At 35.3% G+C, this 19286-nt stretch overlaps 1 protein-coding gene across 7 annotated transcripts in view; it reads left to right on the top strand.

Moving 5' to 3' along the window:
• Positions 1-19286, top strand: part of POLK (DNA polymerase kappa) — a 36139-nt gene that overhangs the window by 5324 nt on the left and 11529 nt on the right. For 3 of the 7 annotated variants that reach the window (XM_066338527.1, XM_066338528.1, XM_066338525.1), the window contains exons 2-7: positions 5584-5762; positions 8181-8300; positions 13930-14082; positions 14453-14584; positions 16222-16375; positions 18241-18456. In XM_066338527.1, the coding sequence (XP_066194624.1) occupies positions 5625-5762; positions 8181-8300; positions 13930-14082; positions 14453-14584; positions 16222-16375; positions 18241-18456 (913 nt within the window). In that variant the 5' untranslated portion in view covers positions 5584-5624. Of the gene's footprint in view, positions 1-646; positions 929-2750; positions 2928-5583; positions 5763-8178; positions 8301-13929; positions 14083-14452; positions 14585-16221; positions 16376-18240; positions 18457-19286 lie in introns of those variants that run through there. The other 4 variants (XM_066338530.1, XM_066338529.1, XM_066338531.1 and 1 more) reach the window with 4 other exon arrangements.

Here is a 19286-nt window from a genome sequence, read left to right as displayed (position 1 = left end):
GTTCGTTTTTAAAGACTTGATTTCTTACACTTTTATTCAGTGTGTGTATAATTTTCTTCATAGTTTCTTCTACATTTACACAAACCGAAAGGTTTTGCAAATAGGTGAATGTGGGAGTCCTGTTTGAGATGTAGAACAGTAACCACCCATTAGCTTCAGGGGTTTGATACAGAATCCTGTTTACAGTGGCTGAGCCTGTTGACGTGGCTGAATTCCATGTCAATACAAAAAAAGTTACTGCAAAGAAAGCGTCTTAGCAACAGCTTTTTCCTTGGTAGCATTCTCACTAGGAAAACATACTTAACCAGCTTGTTTCTTTTATTTGTGTTGCTTGCTTTGGTTTATGAGGTTTTTGGTTGGCACAGTTATGATTATGATGAACAAAGTTTTTGATGGCTCAGCAAAGATTTTGATGTAAATGAAATTGGGTTTTTTGAGTCTTAAACTACAGAATTGCCTTTTTACTGAAGATATGACAAAGCTGGATTATTTCATATTTGGCTTTTGAGGATCTTCTCACATGAATGTGATTATCCTAATGGTTTTAAGGAAGAAATTTTTCCACTCCTGCTTGCAGTGAGTGCTCTAAACTTCAGCAGATTTTGATAGTGGGTAATTTTTTAAGTTATTGTAAGAAAAATAAAAGACATGGGATACTTGAAGGTTTTTTTCCGTCTTTTTCTTCTCTCTGGTATTTTTGGTATAATCCTAACTTTAGTGGAGTGTAACATTTGTACTTGGAGATCTGTGCTATACCACACTTGATTTTAGCCAAAACCCTGTGGAATGATTCTTTGTGGTCAAAACTGGATGAAGCCCTAACTTTTTACATGTTTGTTGTGCTTTCAGTGCTTTTACAGAACTATTAACACCTTGACCTTGTCATTGAAACGATGGGTGATTTTGATTTTCTTCAGATGTAGCCTAGGTAACGACAGGATTTGAGAAGCTATTGCTTTATCCATTCTCTACATCTATAAATTGAGTTAGGTGTTAAAATTTTGCTTTGTTCTTGCTAAAGTAACAATGGAAGAGTTTAAATAAAGGAATCTCTGAAATATTTTAATTGAGAGAAAATAGGAAGTTTATTTTGGGCTCTTGCTACAGTAAGTGATGTATCAGATTTTGATGCAATATTACTGGAGTTTTATGAGTTGAAATTAAGAAAAATATTTAATTAGGTCCTTTTTTTAGCCATCCTGAAGCTAATAATTGAAAGATCATTTAGGAAAGTGTCTCTAATATTTGTTTTGCTGTTTGCAACATTTATTTAAATTTCTTTTACGTACCATGAAGACTTACTAGGACAATAAGGGCATAAAAGACAATCCTTTATGTCTGTACTATATGTTTTGATTCCTTTGTTCAGGTTTTGAGCTCTGGGATAAGTAAACTTACTATGTCTCTCAGTAACTTCTTAGCACCTCACATTATATGAGCATCTGGGATAGCAAAGATATCAGAATTTGTTTTATTTATCAGTAGAGGTACACAATTTACATCCATTAAATAATAACTCAGTATGCAAGTAAATTGTTTTCCAAGCTTTTTCATGCTGGTGACATTTTCCAGTCTTAATGGTTCTTCCCACGTTGTAAACATGGTCAGCAGAAGACAAACTGTTAACATAAGTTGCAAATGTTAATAAGTGTACATAATAACACCACGCCCACTGAACTGAATATTCTTAGAAATATTTTGTATCTTTTATATTATTTTATTACATGGGAACTGTAATATAAAGGCATTTAACTTTTCACACAGTGTGCAGAGTTTCTGTTGCTGGAATTGGAGGATTTTTAATGAAGACAAGTTGGAAGAGTGGCACAGGATGAAATACAAGTATTTCCCTTAGGTTGGTTCAGTCAGCTGTTAAAAAAATGCTAAATTTGAATGAATGTAGAGGCACTTGAAATTAAATTATTGCTCTAATGTTATTGCTGTTTCAATCTCTTGACACTTTCAAACACTATATAAACCCCGTCTTACTAGTTCAGTTTAGTTTCTGTACTTAATTCTGGAAGAGGTTGATTATGGTTTAATTAGTGATCTTTTTCTACTTATAGGCATCCCAGCTAACTTGTAAAACTTTCTACACAGTAATGGTATTTTGTGGTTCTTCTGAACATTTTTGTTTGTTGGTTTGCTTTACAATAACTGTTGACATTGACTGCCAAAATCTTTACCTCTAGAATTCCTTCCTTAGGAATTAGAAAGTTATCTACTTCCACTAACATATGATTTCCCTGTTTCCCCTTGTTCCCCATCACAGGAATAATGGGGTAGTATATTATTGTAGCCTGCCTTTACAGACTCCTCTGGTTTCACGCCGTGCTTGCTCGGTATGACACTGAGAGAGATGTCATGTTTTGTACTAGAGGAGGCAGATTGGTCTTACGACAGCTTCTTGAGGTAACAGCGTGCCGCAAGTACGTCACTCTGTGTAGACAGTTTCATTAGACTGTAGTCCCTTACCCACTTTTTCAAAAAAATTTTAGCAAAATGTATGTTATCACCAGTTCAGTGTTTTCTCTAGGCTAATTGAAAAAGTTACTATGTTTCTACATTGGCATTTTGCTCATATTTGGCACAGTTTAAAACTCTGCTGCTTCTCTGTTATGTTTAAATATTTTCATTTTCACTTACCTATTGCAAATGAGCACTGGTTTTATCTGACTATATCAGTTATCTTATTGTAGCTATTGTGATTAATTTCAATTTCAATATGTTAAATATTTGATGGATTTTTTTCAGGGCTGTTCATTTGAAACCAAGATCATGTTCAGGTTCTCTTTGTATTAAGCAGCTGGAAATTTTATCACAGCTATATCTGTAATTCATGTTTTCCCTTCTGTACATCTGTAAGCTCTGGTAGAGAACTAATGTCATGTCTTCAGATAAAAATTTTCTTCTTAATTTCTGCTAAGGTATTATTTGATATTTATATCTTTTCTCATCTGGGACTAGCAATATATTTTTGTTCCACACAATAAGTTCAAAAGATAAAATACACCTACTGATCATCATTTATGAGACTTTATAAAGACATTTATTTTTTTTTTCCATCACAGTGATTATTGTGGTATTTTTTATTATTAGATACATAACAATGATAGAGAAGACTTTCTTTTGACTAACATAAATTACTTTTTAAAGTCTCTGCTATAAACTGAGCCTTTAAGAGTGTTCTGAATGAGGAAGGGGAGAGATTTGTGCATACTAGGGAGAAAGACACTTTCAAGAATAAGGAACAGCTGAAAACATTTTGAAAATACTAGAATGGAAAATAGAAACAATCTTGTGTTCATTCCTGTTTCTTGAAGGCAATGAGTGATGAAAGAACCAGAGAGAATAGTGGATATATTTACTTTAATGAAAATATTCCTTGGAAATGTTGCCTGTTACTTACCAGAGATTTCCAGTAACAAGAGAATTACTGAGAGATAATTGGTGCAGGAGTGCTCATGAGCATGAGATGAAATTTAGAATGTTGTTGAGATGAAGTGCTTTTTCCTTTTATTGAAGTCTTGCAAACCTGTTCTGGTCAATGTATATGTTAACTGTAAGAGATTGTCCTACTGTACCTGAAAAATTTATGAACATGTTCAGCATTGTAGTCTCTTATTGGATAAATACACATGAGAGTTATGAAGCCACTCCTATTCCCACAAGCTCAAGTGCTATTAAAGGATTAAAAGAAGAATTCTGATCTCTACATCAACTGTTTAATACAATTCACTGTATATAAACATAGCATTATGTAACTGATCTTGCATTTTTCAGCAGACACCATAACTAATAATATGAATTAATTGCATATGATTAAAATTTGGATATTTTTGGTGCAACTTCTTTGGTAGACATGGCTCTCTTTGGTATCTTGACTTCAGTTGGCTAGTATGTTTCAGTAGAAGAACTTCAGGAAAATATGATCATTGTCATCAGTAATTTTTAAAAGTTACTTGTGGTTCTTTATTGACAAAAAATCACCTCTAAATATAAAAATATGTAATGACCTTCTCGTGTTTGGTTGTTAGTGAGCCCCACTTAAGTCCTGGCATGGGAAAGTGACATTTAAAGGAAAATGACACACTCTTAGATTTGAGAAAGCTGGTGTGTTTGCCTAAAAGGGTGGGGCTTCTCAAAATAAGAAGGGTTCCTGTCACAGGGAGCAGTGTAAAGTTGAGGAGTGACTGTCCATTCTGCGTGACAGTAAAAGTGGAGTGGGTTGTGAGTCAGTGACTTGGGTTAGGAAGAAATTCTTTCTGTATGTTTTTTTAGTAATAAATGAATGTTAAGTAATTTATGTCATTATCGCACTTGGACTTTTTAGCAGGGTCTGTTACAATATGACAAGGGGTAATGGTTTTAAACTGAGGAGGATTGGTATGATGAGATTTTTTTTACAGTGGGGGTGGTGAAACACGGGGACAGGTTGCCCAGAGAAGTGGTGGATGCCCCATTGCTGGAACCATCTGATGGCAAGTTGGGCAGGGCTCTGAAGAAGCTGATGTAGTTGAAGATGTCCCTGCTCATTGCAGGGAGTTGGACTTTGTGACCTTTAAAAGGTCCCTTCCAACTCAAACTCTTCTGTGGTTCTGCTTGTTTGATTCTGGCAAAAATAAGACCATTGTTTCATGCTACAGAAGGTGAAATTTGCTTGCTTTCTTTTTCTGAGATCAATTTCATAACTACACAGTTTACCATATAATTAGAGTCTGTTGAGAATTCAGCAATTTTCCTTCAATAAAAAAGAAGGGAAGATGTCAGAAGTGCACATATCAGAAGTATTCGTATGTTTAAGAAATTACTGATGGCTGTAGTTGAGTAGTAAGGGCTTAGTAAGTTCCACTAGTTGGATACCATGGCTCAACATATTAATGGCAAGGAAAAATAAAAGTACATGAATTTTACCCTGAATTAGGGCTTTATTCAAGACTTTTAATTGAAGCCATCTGTTTTTAAAATATGTGTTTTGACACAAAGGTTTAGAATTTGAGCTAGAAATTACTGGAAAGGATTCTACAGCATGTCTCAAGCAGGAATGATGACCAAATGAGCAGTGATTTTCTTCAATTTAAAAATATTGCATTAGTTTTTCTTCTAATGTAATAGTTACCAGTATTTTATCTTTAAGGCAGGATAATGTACAGGCACAAGTGTCATGTTCATATGTAAGGTACTAGCCTTTACCTGAGCTTGGTTTGTGCTCAGTTATTTCTGTAAGGGAAATAATATTTTAAAGGAAAATGGTTTTAATTTAATAACAAAATAGAGTCTTTCTGTCTCCAAACAGTGATAGAGTTACAGGTATTTTGATGTGGTGTGTGTGGCAGGTCAGCCACTCTGCAGGAATACAAGTTTTCATATTTGTGATAAGTATGTTGTTTTCTGAATAGGTATAAAATACTTATTAAACTTATAGTAAGTTTATTAAACTTATTGTTAAAGTTATATTTATTATACTCATTAAACTTATTATTAAACTTATAATTATTATAAAATAAAGCAAATCAATTTCAAAATCTAATTGTTGTTGCTGTTCAGTTGAAACATGAATATTTGATTACTTTTTTTTTTCAGATATTAAATCATAAAACAGGTACGTGTTTTCAAGAAGTACAATGGACGACGTGAAAAAAGTTACTAACAGCTCTTGCAATGATGGATTTCTACTTAGAATGGGCCTTAATGATAACAAAGCTGGAATGCAGGGTTTGGATAAGGAGAAAATCAACAAAATCATCATGGAAGCTACCAAGGTGGGTTTGATTACTTTTTTCCTGATGCTTTATTTGTGGTCCAGTATCATAAGGCCTTTTTCCTCCCTTCCCCAAAATTTGTCCTTCACATGTGTGTATGGATGGCATCTTCTTAGAAGAAGTTTATGTGTGGGGAAGAAGGGGAGGAGCCATAGTTTAGTTTACTTTAGAGTGTTGTTGGATTCATGCACAAGGACGTGGAGGAGGACAACTGAGTGTATCCTTAAGTGCTCTCTTTTTGTCCAAAGCAGTGCATAAATACTACAGCATTTTCTAGGGGTAATTGTGAAGGCTGCAGCTTGCTCCTTTTCTACCCCTTTCCATTCCTTTTTTCCACCCCATCATCAATCAGTCAAGCAGATTTACTTCTTTTGGTCATTTTCCTGTAATGGATTCATTTGATAATCAAGTTTTTTTATAATCAAGTTTTTACTGCCTTTGTGACTGTGTTCTCAGTATTCAAGAGAGGTGGGCAGTAGTGTGCAGCTTTATACTAAATATCCACAGAGACCTTCACAACTCGGCAAACCACTGAAATATATGTCATACTAGTTGTTGGAGAGTTCTGAAAGGACAATATAGTGATAACACTTTATCTGAAAAGCTCAGGGTTTGCACAAGTGCGTATTTTATTTGGTGTCACCATGGCCTGAGATCATGTGCTTTGATGTTGTCCTCCTGCATTCTGTGTTGACTACTTTTGTTCTGTGGTGATCTGCAGGGGTGGGGCAGAGAGAGAGAGGAGAGAGAGAAAACATGCTGAAAGAGTTCCAATGTAGCAAGTTTTTTCCTTTTTTCTGTTTGCATTTTCACATTGATGATACTTTATATGCTATCAAGCTTGGTATTGATAAGTTGTTTCTTCTACATACTGTGTTCACTCTTTCTTGGAAACTGCTTTTTCAGACGTATCCCAGATAATGATAGTTACATAAATTATTTCATTATAGCAATTACTGTTTCATTTCCTGATATGAAATAGAATGAACTGTAAAATAGACTTTCAAAACTGACATATAGGCATCTAACTGCTAGAATGTATTTCTGTCAAAAAAGTGCAAGTTTAGAATTGCAAAGTGCAAAAAAGTGCAAGTTTATAGTTGCCAGGTACACACCAAGAAATCTGAAAAGAAGCATTGATTCTTTTCCTTAAGCTTTTCTATAATCTTTGAAATGACACCTACAAACACTACCCACAGCTGTATTGTGAGAAGGTTTATGGCATTTCAACTATGAAATACTGCAAGAGATAAAAAAAAAATTAAAAACTTACTGATAATCTCAAGTATTGAGTTGCTTTCCACACCTACATTTTGGTACTCATTTCTTTCAGTGAGTCTCAGCTGGTCGTATTTGATGGCATAGTGGAGAAGAGATAAAAGGCATTATCTGATATTCAACAAAGCACACCCTAATTTTTTCTAATTAGATATTTCTTCTAATGAAACATGATGTATTACAGCCCTGCCATCATCTTTTCTATAATTGTCATAAAAATGGATATTTTTGCTTTTATATCAATGTCTGAATCTGACTTGACTATAGCTGAATTCTTGGTATCAGTGACAGTTTGGTAGTCAGACACTTTGACATAAAGATGTGTTAATTTTTGCAGATTTTACGAAGTAGTTGAACAAAAACATTTTCTTGCAAATGTAATTTCACTTGTAAGCTAAGACAAGTTGCAAGAAAAGTATTTTATTTCCCAGTTTTGAATTTTTACCTTTTCTACTTCTTTGTATGCCCTCCTTTCTTTTTTATGAGTCAGAGGAGAGAAAGCCACATTATACATTCTCTACATGATTATTGTCTTTTTATTACATCTCCTTATATTCATGCCTTTTTTTGAAGGAGCAATTACATGCTTGAGAGCAACAGGCTGTTTTATACCCATTTGGTTTTCATAATCCTCTTCCAAATAGCTTCTGATTCTGCGGTGTCCTTCAAGATTAAATGGCCAACAAAATACTCAACATTACAATTGAGTATGTCTTATGCAATGTCATTATATATTTCCATATATATTTAGCTATATGGAAGTCTGAAAAAAATGCTTACATATATATTTATTAGAGTTTTGTTCTCCGTACCTTGGAGGCATTGTGAAGAATAGTTTGACTTCTATCTACTCTTTTAAAATTTTTATTGTCAAGTGTTAGGCTAAATAAACATACAAAGTTCTCTAAATAACTCCTTAAACTCCTTTGTGTAGGAGAAATACGTGTGTCATTTGAAGACAGAGATGTAAAGAGCCACCAGTCTTTTTTGTGTATTTTTATACGAAAATCCAAAGCATGCATTAGAAACCATCTTTCTGTCTTATGTTTTCAGTATTTAAAGATCAAGTGTGGTTACTTAAAGACAAGGTAATGAAAAAAAGAAAATCACAGTGGTTTTGTGACTTTTTTTTTCTTTTAGGGTTCTAAATTTTATGAAAATGAACTTAAGAAAGATCAACAAGTTAACCAACGAATTGAAAAAATGATGCAGCTGAAAGAGAAAATTACAGCACAACAGCTCTTGAAAGCTCAGCTGCAGGTACTAATCCTCTAAAGACTTTTTGGGGTAAATGTTTGATCATAAACAAATGGTGTGTTCTGGTTTGTTGCATTAAACTCTGCTGACAGGCACAGTGTTAAACTACCATTTGGTGTTAGACATTCAAGGAAGAATGCACAATATTTTGATGGTGTTATCTTAATATAAACTTGCTAGAAGCATAATTTGTAAAATTACTTTGAAGTGTTCTCTAAATGAGTAAAATAAAAAAAAAATCCTGTTTTCCCAAGTCTAATGAGTTTCAAGTGATGTTATGATTTATGTAAAGGTTTGTTAAATACTTTGGTAATAAGTATCATGTCACTGTGAGGTTTAGAATTTACTTATATTTGTGTTCAGTGGCCTGTGATGGAATGAGAAACATGAGAATTGTCAATAATTCTGGGTATAATTGATGTGTTTTTTTAAGCTAATTAATGAAAAATCATCATGGCAAGCAGTCACAAGAAATGCAAGTGTCCTGAACTAGACAGGTAAAGAGGCTATTTCTCTTTTCAAATGGTAGTGGTAGATAATAGTCTCCAAAGTATTACAGTGTATGAAACACTGAAAGAAAAGTTGCACACCAAACATTATTAGGCACAGCAGAATTACATTTGTTTGTAGGAGCTGAATTCCTTTCCATTTTCATTTGTCTGTGTTTCAGTCTTTAAATGGTTGCTTGCTAGTTTTCCTTGACAGGATTCCTGTTTTATTCAGTGCACATAGTGGACTGTGTTCACTGAGGAGGAAGTTATTCAATATTTACTGTTGTCCTCAATGTTCAATGGGTGGCCCCAAGCTTTATTTGTTGAACTCTTGTCTAATCCAGTTTTGAATACAAAATTACTGATTTCCTAATAGACTTTTTTATGTTGTACACCACATATTGTGAATTCTTAAGTCTGGCAATATTCCAGCAAACTGGAGTGGTATTTTTTTGGTTTGTTGACGGGGAGCTGAAGCACATGAAGATTAAACACATCCTTTAATTTTCAGTGCCATTGTGGGGATTAGAGGTTGAGCTTTTTTTTCGTGTACCATCTTTTTTGTTCATTTCAGGTTTGCAAATCACTTCTGTGCTTTAGATGCCAGTGTTTCAAACTTGTTTTGAGAAAAGTTTGTCATTCTGAGTACCTTTGAAAAGTTCGTTGTAAGCCTGTATGCCACAATTGTTTTTAGTGAATCTTTAACATGGATTAGTTATGACTCCTCATATCCAGGGTTTTTTTTTTAGTTAACTAAGGTAGCTTATAAGTAATTTAATTACAGAAAAAAATGCTTCTGTTTCCCTCCTACCTTCACCAGAGAGCTATTTATTTTGTAGAGAGTAGTCTTTATTAAAGAATGAATTACATGAATAACACAAATTTTATAAATAATGTTATTATGTAGTTATGTAGTGAGAGAATATGTAGTGCACTTTGAGGAAACAAAAATTTGTATTGCTTTTTCTATCTTCATATTGTCTTTTTCAGAAATTGATTGCTTGATATTGCAACATAATTTTATATTCTTTTAATATTTCTTATGAACATTGTTTTCTATAGAAGAAAAAAGAAACTTAAGGAGATAAATTCTCTCCTTTGTGTCTTACTGAGACCAAAGTTTCAAATTCCATGTTTGAAACCTTTATGCTGCTTGCTGAAATAGCAGTCATCTTTATTTCCAATAGACAAACTGTAAAGTCTGCTGTCACACTGCATGAGAAATGTCATTCGAGGAGTATAGTACACACACTTTTTTGCTGGCTAATTTTAGATCTTTGCTGCTGTAAAAACATCTTGAAACCTTGTATTTCTGTCCTGTTCTTTGTATGCACATAAACTCTGGTTCATGATTGTTGTTGCCCTCATTATCAGCCAAAACCATTTTGCTCTCTCCTCTCCTTTCTTTTAATTTATCATATCTTGCATTTTCTTTTCTCATCCCACATCCACAGATCGCCATCAGTCCTCATTCCAAAGCACTCATTGTCCCAGAGTGTTCACTGATTTTTGTGGACTTGAAGCCAGTCTTCTCTTTCTATCTGATATTCTAAATACCTTGCCCTTTTTCTGTTGCTTTACCTGCCAGATCCCTCTCCTCAGGCCCCCACCTTTCGCTTTGCAAATCTTTGTCTTGTTCGGTTTTCTTAATGATTGTTGTGTATTGTTTAATCAGCTCCATTCAGTTACAGATACAGTTGGTTGTTATTATCATTGTCTCTATTGTTCTTATCTATTGAGTTTTAAACTCCTCTTTTTAATACTACCTTCTGATAAGAGTCAGATAGGAGTCTAATAATAACCTTCTGTTCTCCTAAAATTTTAAGTGGGAAGTATTCTGGAATGAGAAAGTTATATGTATATCTACCTCTATGAACACTGGATGTTCTCATCTGCAGATGAAGTCTGTTTGTAGGATGATGAGAGGCTCAGGTTTGGTTTCCTAAGCTGGCAGTTGATTTAAGTCCTCTAAGATAAAACCAAACAAAAACGTCTCCACTTGCTAGACTTCTGGACAAAATCCTGGTTACACAGTGGAAACAGCAATATAAATAAAATGTTGAGTCTGCTGCACAATACTGTTGTTTGTGCCATTAGAATGTGTGGAACTCCTCGAGATTCAGCAATAATTAGTAATACATTAAAAAGTGTACATCTGCTACCAGATTTGGAAAGTGCTGTACTGATGTTTGCTGGTTTTTTCATCCACGTTGGCTTTATCCCGGATGTTTATTCTGTAAATAGTTACCATTGTCTTGCTTGTATTGACTTGTCTGTCTTGCTTTGAAAACCTAAATATTCTACTGTAGGATAAGAAAAAAAGAGAAGTTACTCTTCAAATTGTCTAAAAGCTGCTATAAAGAAAATTAAACTTCTAATTGTAATTTGTACTTTTTAGTTATTTGGTGGGGGTTTTTTATAATCTCGCTTAGAAATATATATTTTAAAGTATCTCTATTCTACAAAGGTTAATTGAAAGCAGTTTTTAAAAACTTGTCAGCCTGACTTGCATGTAAGGAATTACTCCACAGATTTTAAGGGGAGGTTTTGTAGGTGCCAAGAATTCTCTGAGTAGATCTGGTTTTTTTGTGGGGTTTTTTTTGGCATATTACTTATATCATCTGCTTTCACTGAAGAGTAATCTTTTTCCATTTCTTTTAATTTAATGTAATTTTGCTTAATTCTTTAGATGTGTATTTTAGCTGATCAGTAAGTATAGTGTTAGTAATATATTTAGGGAGAAAAAGCAAAACAGGAGTTCATTATAAGTGTGATAAATTGAAATACAGAAGTTACGCTACTAGAGCAGCAATTGATAGTATTAATTAAACAATTTGAATTTGAGAGCAACCTGAAAATTACCTGTAAAGTAGAATTTAAAATAAGGATGTTTTTGATGATTAAAGTGTGGCATGAATTTTTGAATTAGTAATATAATGGAAATAATGTAAATACTCCATTTTGTTTGTTTGTTGGTTTGTTTGAGTGGCTTTCCCTTGTGCTTTTTATTTGTCTGAACTAGTTTTCTCAGCCTCAAAGAACATACCGTGCTCTTCTGTGTTGGGTAGCCTAGTTAAAGCTCTGGTCTAGCATTTCATCCCTCAAAGGAACTTGGGAAAAAACAAAGAAAAGACTTTGTAAATCATTATTCAGCAATTTAATTAGAGCATTCCAAGCTCACTTGCCTTGGTTCAAGTGTTTTTAGCTCTAAGACAGTTCTTGTGTATAAGGTTTTTAAGGTTTTTTTATTAAGCAATTCTGTTGAGGGAAATAGAAAAGAGAAGAACCATGCAAATTGCATTTAAACATCCTTTCCAGGGCCTTAAGTGCATTATAGTCAGTCCAGAGACATTTCTGTATTGGTACCCTGATGTTATGAGAGTGTGTGTGTTCTTGTCTCTGCAAGCAAAGTGAAACTTGGGTTTCTTTCTGCTAATTCCATTTCTTGCTGTGTTATGCCTATCAGGAGTTCTTACCAGCAGTAGCAACCTTTTGTTGTGTAGATTGAGGTTGCCATAGTTGTCAGTGTGTTTAGGTAACATTATTTTGATAGCACATTCTGTTGGTTCGTTTCCTGTATTTTCTTTTCTAGAATGATGTGTGATGCTGCTGCCAACATAGTCATCATAAATCAGTAGGCTTAAAAATCCCATGTCAGATATTTCATTCACATTTTTTTGTGACAGCACTGCTCATACCTCACTCATAGGTCAGCAGTATTTCACGAACAAACACATGATCTGCATGACTTTGGTAAAAACAAGCAAATTAAAAACAATCAAAGTATACTTCATAGAGGATCTGCTTGCTTGGCCTCTGCCTGAAAACACCATGGAGCTGATGAAGCAGTACTGCTCACAGTCTACTAGTAGACATACATCTTTAACTTTTGGAGTGAAACACGCTTTGTGTATAGGCTATTTTATAAGTAAATTGCCGTTTTCCTAGCAATCTAGCCTTATATGGTGTGGGATCCTGTAACAAAAGTTGAGGACTTTTATGGAGGGATTGACAGTAGCTTATTTTGTGGTAATTGAACATGGCTGTTTGAGACCTTATTTCTGGGAAAACAAAATAGATGGATGTGTCCTGTGAGCTGCTGGTCTTCTCTTCACCATTCAAGGCCAGTTTTTTCAAGTGTGATAGCTTTATTTAGGAATGTTGAAAATTCTTTAATAGCATATTTTCATTTTTTTAAAAATAATTTGTATTTCTTAGACTAAATACCTTGAGTAAAGCTTCATACTCAAGGGTTTTACAGAGTTTCTGTCTGAATCAGATACATCTTTTTTGGTCATGTTATGTGGAGTTTTGTTGTCTGGTAGGTGGGGTTTTCTACTGGTTTTGACTGTGATAGAGTGAATTTTCTTCACAGCAGCTGGCATGGGGCAGTGTTTTGGTTTTCTGCTGAAAGCAGTGCTGGTAATGAAGAGATGCTTTACTATTGCCAAGCAACATTTGCACAGAGCCAAGGGCTTTTCTGCTCCTCTCACCACCCTGCCAATGAGGAGGCTGGGGGTGGATAGGGTCTGGGAGGAGACACAGCCAGGACAGCTGACCCCAAATGACCACAGGGATTTTCCAGACCATGTAGCATCATGCTCAGCCTACAAAACGGGGTGTAGGTGAATGAAGGATGTATGTTTGCAGCTCCTACATATGATCAAGCTGTTTTTCCAGGAAAGGCTGAGCACCTGTCTGCCCATGGGAAGCAGTGAATTAATTCCTTATTTTGATTTGCTTTTGTGCACAGCTTTTGCTTGCTGTGATAAATTGTCTTTGTTTCAACCCACGAGTTTTCTCACTTCTATTCTTCTGACTCCTCCACCATAAAGGAGTGAGCAAGTGGCTGCAGGGGCTTAGTTACCAGCTGGGGCTAAAACACAACAGCTGTGGTTTTTTCCACTGGGTTTTGTGGTGAGTTTTTTTGTACCAATTGTTGCAGCAGCATTCTCTCTGAGAGCAAGTTTCCTCCAAAGCTTTGTTGGGGTGGTTTTGTTGGTGCTAGTTTGGGGGGGATTTGATTTATTGAAGTTTTTTTCTTTAACTATATGCAAGATGCATCTGAGTTTTAGGAACATCTTTACTGTTGAACTTCTGCCAGGTTAGTAGTATTCCACTTATTGGTTTGTTCTGTTCAGGTAGATAAACTTGTGATGGAACTGGAACAGAGCCGTAACCTTAGCAGTACAATTGTACACATTGACATGGATGCCTTCTATGCAGCTGTGGAAATGAGAGACAACCCAGAGCTGAAGGAAAAACCTATAGCAGTGGGATCAATGAGTATGTTGGTAAGGCTGAATGTTAAACTAATGCAGAAATCAATTGCATGAGTCTTAAGCCTAATAAACTATGAAGTAATAGCATAAATAAAATGACACTGTTTTACACGAAGAATGGAAAACCCAAAAGTAGTAAAGGAATGAGCAGTTCTTAAACTTGACCATGTAAGCTGGATTTTTCAGTAAAAAGTGTATTAAAGAAAATTTAAAGTATGTTAGCAGAGCGAAAGGCAGGAGGAGGGGGAGTGAAAATGCATATAAACTTTTAGCTTTGTCAGTCTTTTTGTATGGAGATATGTGATTAGAACTTCATTATTTAATACTGAACTTTAAGAAAAGTTTGATTACTGAACACTAAACTTACTTAATCTCTCTCAAGTCCACCTCAAATTACCATGCCAGGAGATTCGGTGTGCGTGCAGCCATGCCTGGATTTATTGCTAAAAGGCTATGTCCCCATCTAACTATAGTACCACTAAACTTCAAAAAATATAGAAAAGTGAGTAAAGAGGTAAGTCTGACAGTGGTCTCTAACCAAAAGTGAATGTACTTGTTTTTAGACTGTGTCAATAACATCAGTTCTAGTTTGTACGAAAAATGATAATTTAAATATTAAATTCTTCAGTAATGCAGCTTTAAACAAAAGTCTAACAAAATATTGGTGCTTTTGGGCCAGGAGATGAAAAGCATTGCACTTACCCAATCTGGCAATTCTACTGAAGTTAGTAGTGATGCTGATGGAAGTTTTGAAAATCTCTTGAACTTTATTATTCTTAAAAGTTCAAAATCATGGGACATAATCTAATTACTAGGTAGTTGCAAGTACATAGGAAACATGGAGATGATAATTTCATGTGATGCATAATCATTCTTTTGAATACTAATTATTGAAGAGAAAAACCAAGAGCATTACTGACTTATAAACGCAGATTAATTTTTTTTTTTTTAAAGAAGAGAATTTAGAGCAAAAGAAATAGGGAAAAAATCATGTTTTGCTTTAATGGAAGTAGCTTTAGTTAGTGCCAGAGGAAATAGTTACGATACCTACAAGCCTGTTTAAAAAAAAAGGTCTTTTATACATTTAAAATGAAACTATAGCATGACACAAGTCTCATGACTTTAATAAAATTATGTCAGGTCTTTTTTATATTTATGAAGCCTCAGTCACTACACAAATATAAAGTAAGATTTTGGTTGATTTTTTTCACTCAAAAAATCGTATCTAAATATGCTATATTTCAGAATGGGTTTGAACTTAAGGATCTTGATTTCATGATGTGTATTTCACAATGAGTAATTCATTTGTTGTTTGATATGGTAAAGTATTAAAGTATTAGAGACTTGGCTTGGCATGGATTTTTAGTTATGTTTTTCTCTTGGGATTTGGATTGAAAATATATGAATTATTAAATTTTGTCTTTAAAAGTTTAGTAGTGAATCCTATCTTTATTCAGTTTCAAAAAGATGAAGTGCATATGGACAAGTGTTTAATACCTAAGAATTTGACTCAGACTGGTAGAAAATGACACAGATTTTCCTCCAGGTTTAAAAAAAAAAAGAGGAGAGAAAGTAGAGCTTTTATTTTGACCATTTCTTTTAATATGTTTCCTTCTAGAAAGATGGACTTATCACTAAAGATTTCCTTACAGATTTTGCCTGTGGCATTAACCACTGCTCTAAAATATTTTCTGTAACTTCAGTTTAATGTAATTTAAAACTTAGAATTTTGTTGCTGCTGGTGGTTTTTTTTAACCTTTGTAAATGTGGTACCTGATTCACTGAGCACAGGAAACTGCATCAGTTTATCCACTTTGCTGAGTTTCCAAGTCCCCACAGTTCCATTCAAATGGTGACTGTAGTGTCAGTGAACCCAGTGGCTGTGAAGTCCTTTACACTTTACCTTCATGGCCTTTGCTGTTAAATACACTGCTCAAAATCTGTTTAGTTCTCACTTACTGCTAAAATCTCGCTACTTGGAGAAGGATTACTCTAATTTTACAATATCCAGAAATAATTTGTACTGTAAGTATCTTTAATATTTATTGATCATTGAAATGTTTCAGAGTACATTTGTTTATGTTCTGATTTTGTATCAAGATCTGCTCTTAGAGCAACAAGGCTTTAAACTTTCACTATGTGTTTATCAAGGTTAGAGAAATACTGGCTGAATATGATCCCAATTTTATGCCTATGGGCCTAGATGAAGCCTACCTGAACATAACAGAGCACTTGGAGGAAAGGCTGAACTGGCCTGAAGATAGGAGAAGGTTCTTTCTCAATACAGAAAGCGCTGCAGGGATTGGTAAGTAAATTACTCACTTTTCATGACGTCACCTGACACTGAGATAGAGTGTTTCTTTTAGAGATCTTAGGCAGAACCATGAATTATAGTTAGAATTTGAGCTTTGTTTTCCTTAGTGGGATTTCATTATTGCAGTAGTAGAGAATTTATCATTTGAATGGCATAGGACTTATATAAGCAGATTCAGTACAGTGTAATCTGAAGTAGCAAAATAAAGAATAATACAACACAACCAGGATGGGGTGGATAGCCTATAGTTTGCTGTATCAATATAACAATCATAATCTAGACTCAAAAATCATATAAAAGAACATGAGCCACTCCCTCAATCCTCAAAGGAAGCAGATGAAGGCAGAGGAGTCCCTGACAATGGGATGTCCCATGTCTGACTGACCAGTGGCAGCTCTGGTCTGAGTTCCTCCTCAGGACCAGTGAAAGTGCTCTGAGGCTGCAGGCAGACATTGTTCTGAGGCCTGCAGGCAGACACTGCTCTGGGGCTGCAGGCAGGGCAGGGAAACACTGCTCTGGGGCTGCAGGCAGTGCTCTGGGGCTGCAGGCAGACACTGCTGTGAGGCTGCAGGCAGTGCTGTGGTGGTTGCAGCTCTCCAGTGCTGCAACAGGTCACCACAGCCCTGGCTGGCCGGGTGTTGGGATGGGCGGGCAAGGAGCGGAGTGAACACGGCAGCAGAGAATGGCTGCTTGCCTTGTGAAATGGCGTCAGACATGCTGACCACGTTACATAGGGTTGGGAGCAGTCATGTGCTTATAAACTTCAGATGAGCTGCACCCATTGAAAGTGTAGGTACTTAAGTCCTTCCATAGTTTGTCCTCCCATATATTCTCTACCTCCAGTTTAGTTAATTTACATGTTAACTTTCTCTGCTGCTCACCTGTGAGTAAAATGTACACTGCAAATGATTTGGACTTGGAGAATTTATTTTCTTTTAGTGTGAAGAAAATGTTTGAAAAGTGGTGCTAGGTTTTCTAAACCAAATGGTGTGATTGAGGTCTGCATTACAATTCAGCTCGATAATTTTTGACATAAGTACCAGGATTTTAGTAATATTCAAGATATTACTGGATTTCACTTGGCTCTGGAAGATTGAGTTGGAACCACATCCACTCTTGTGTATTCACTTGGGAATAATAGAAAAGAAGTAGTCATGCAAATGGTTGAATGATGCACAAACTCGAATATTTATACTATCTGTATTCAAAATTTTTAACAATTACTAAAAGGATAACCAAGCAGAAAAGCATTAATAAAATAGAAAGCAACTAAAGTCTTTACAAAATCAGTATCACTGATATGTAGTCATGTGCTTCTTCACACTTGCCTGGTATGTTTGTTCCTCTGAAACACAAACAAGTGCTTAGAACAGGAAACTCTAGATGTTTGTAGAGTCAAACAAAGGGCTGCTGACATTTCTTGTTCTACTAGGACTGCAGTTGAAAATGGGAATCTCACCAGGCTGACATTCTAGAACTAGATATTCCAGAACCCTAATTTTATTTGGAGAATATTGAAAAACATTCTGTGGAAGAGAGCGTCTGGCCTTCAATCTGATAAAATACAAAAATAATGATAAAATCTTGATGGTTTTGCTACTGCAACAGGCCATTAAACCTTTTGCTTTCCTGGAAGTTATGTCCAGTCTACTAGCCAATTCCTCCAATCTCAGCCAAGCTCAAATCATAGCAAAAATGAAGCAATTCCATCTCTCTGGTCTTTAAACAAAAAACAATGCAGTTGCTTTCTCTAAATAAAAAACAGAAAGAAATAAAATTGGTTATGAACCACTGAAGTCGCTGAAGAAGGAAATCAGTTTGTATGGATGTATTAATTGTGTTTCTGTCTAACTTAGGTAAAGATGGTATGAATATGTCTGCCAAGTTTAATGAAGGGGAAGTCTCTTCTTCACCAGTACTGTTTGAAGACAGCCCATCTCTGATGGATGAAGACCTTCAACAAAGAGGTCTATCAGTGGAAAACTCAGTTGTCTTTGGAACTTCTGCAGAGGAAGTTGTGAAGGAAATTCGCTTTAGGATTGAGCAGAAAACTCAACTGACTGCTAGTGCAGGTATTCAGACGCATATGAGTAATAGTTAAACTTTCCATTTCCATAATGTCTTCTACTTTCATCTAAAAGGGCACGAAGTAAGAATCCAAGGCACTACTGTTTGCTTTTTTTCTACTCCTTTTTAATCGTTGGAACAGTTACATCATCTTTTTGTTTCTTTCTACTTGAAGTAAGAGTAAGCAGTGAGGAAGAATGAGCAGGGCATTGGGTTAATCTTGGCCCAGGTGGTTATTCTAGTGCATCATGTAAACTATTTTTGTCAGACAGCAGGTCTTAGTGAAATCTGTCACTGATTTCTAAACTGCTTTTAGTTTGAATAGCAGATTTGTGCTGTTATGTGTTTCTAACTTCCCACTGTTTCTCGCTTAAAACAATATCAAAATTCATTAAAATGTTAGTCCTAGAGAAGTAAATATATGCTGAAGTTAACGAACTCTTTAATCGCTTTTTAATGTTTACCAATCAAGTTCTGTGTCTTGACTTCAGACAACCTGCCTTTAAGTCTCAGCTGTTTTTATTGACTAAAACCAATGTATGTCTCTAGCCACTTAGTTTGGATGCCACCCAAACTGCTTTATGAACCAGATCAGCAAGGCATCAGGCAATGGTGAGCTTTATGAAGCTGCTGCAGAAGGTCAGGGAAGTGTGGAATGTAAGCAGAGGTGAATAAAGCTAGTAAGAAGAAGCAGGATGAAACCCTCTCCCATGTATGTTATCTCATGAGTGATAGCAAAATAACCGTTTTGTTTGCTGAAGTGTTGTCTTCATAAGGATAAGTTAGTGTGTAGAAAACAGGCATAGCTTTTCTAAGTGCAAACAGGGGTTTGCCC

This window comes from Sylvia atricapilla, chromosome Z (assembly GCF_009819655.1).
Source record: "Sylvia atricapilla isolate bSylAtr1 chromosome Z, bSylAtr1.pri, whole genome shotgun sequence".
NCBI classification, from domain to species: Eukaryota; Metazoa; Chordata; class Aves; order Passeriformes; family Sylviidae; genus Sylvia; species Sylvia atricapilla.
Note: the sequence above shows the minus strand (reverse complement) of the source record. Positions and strands in the feature narration are given on the sequence as shown.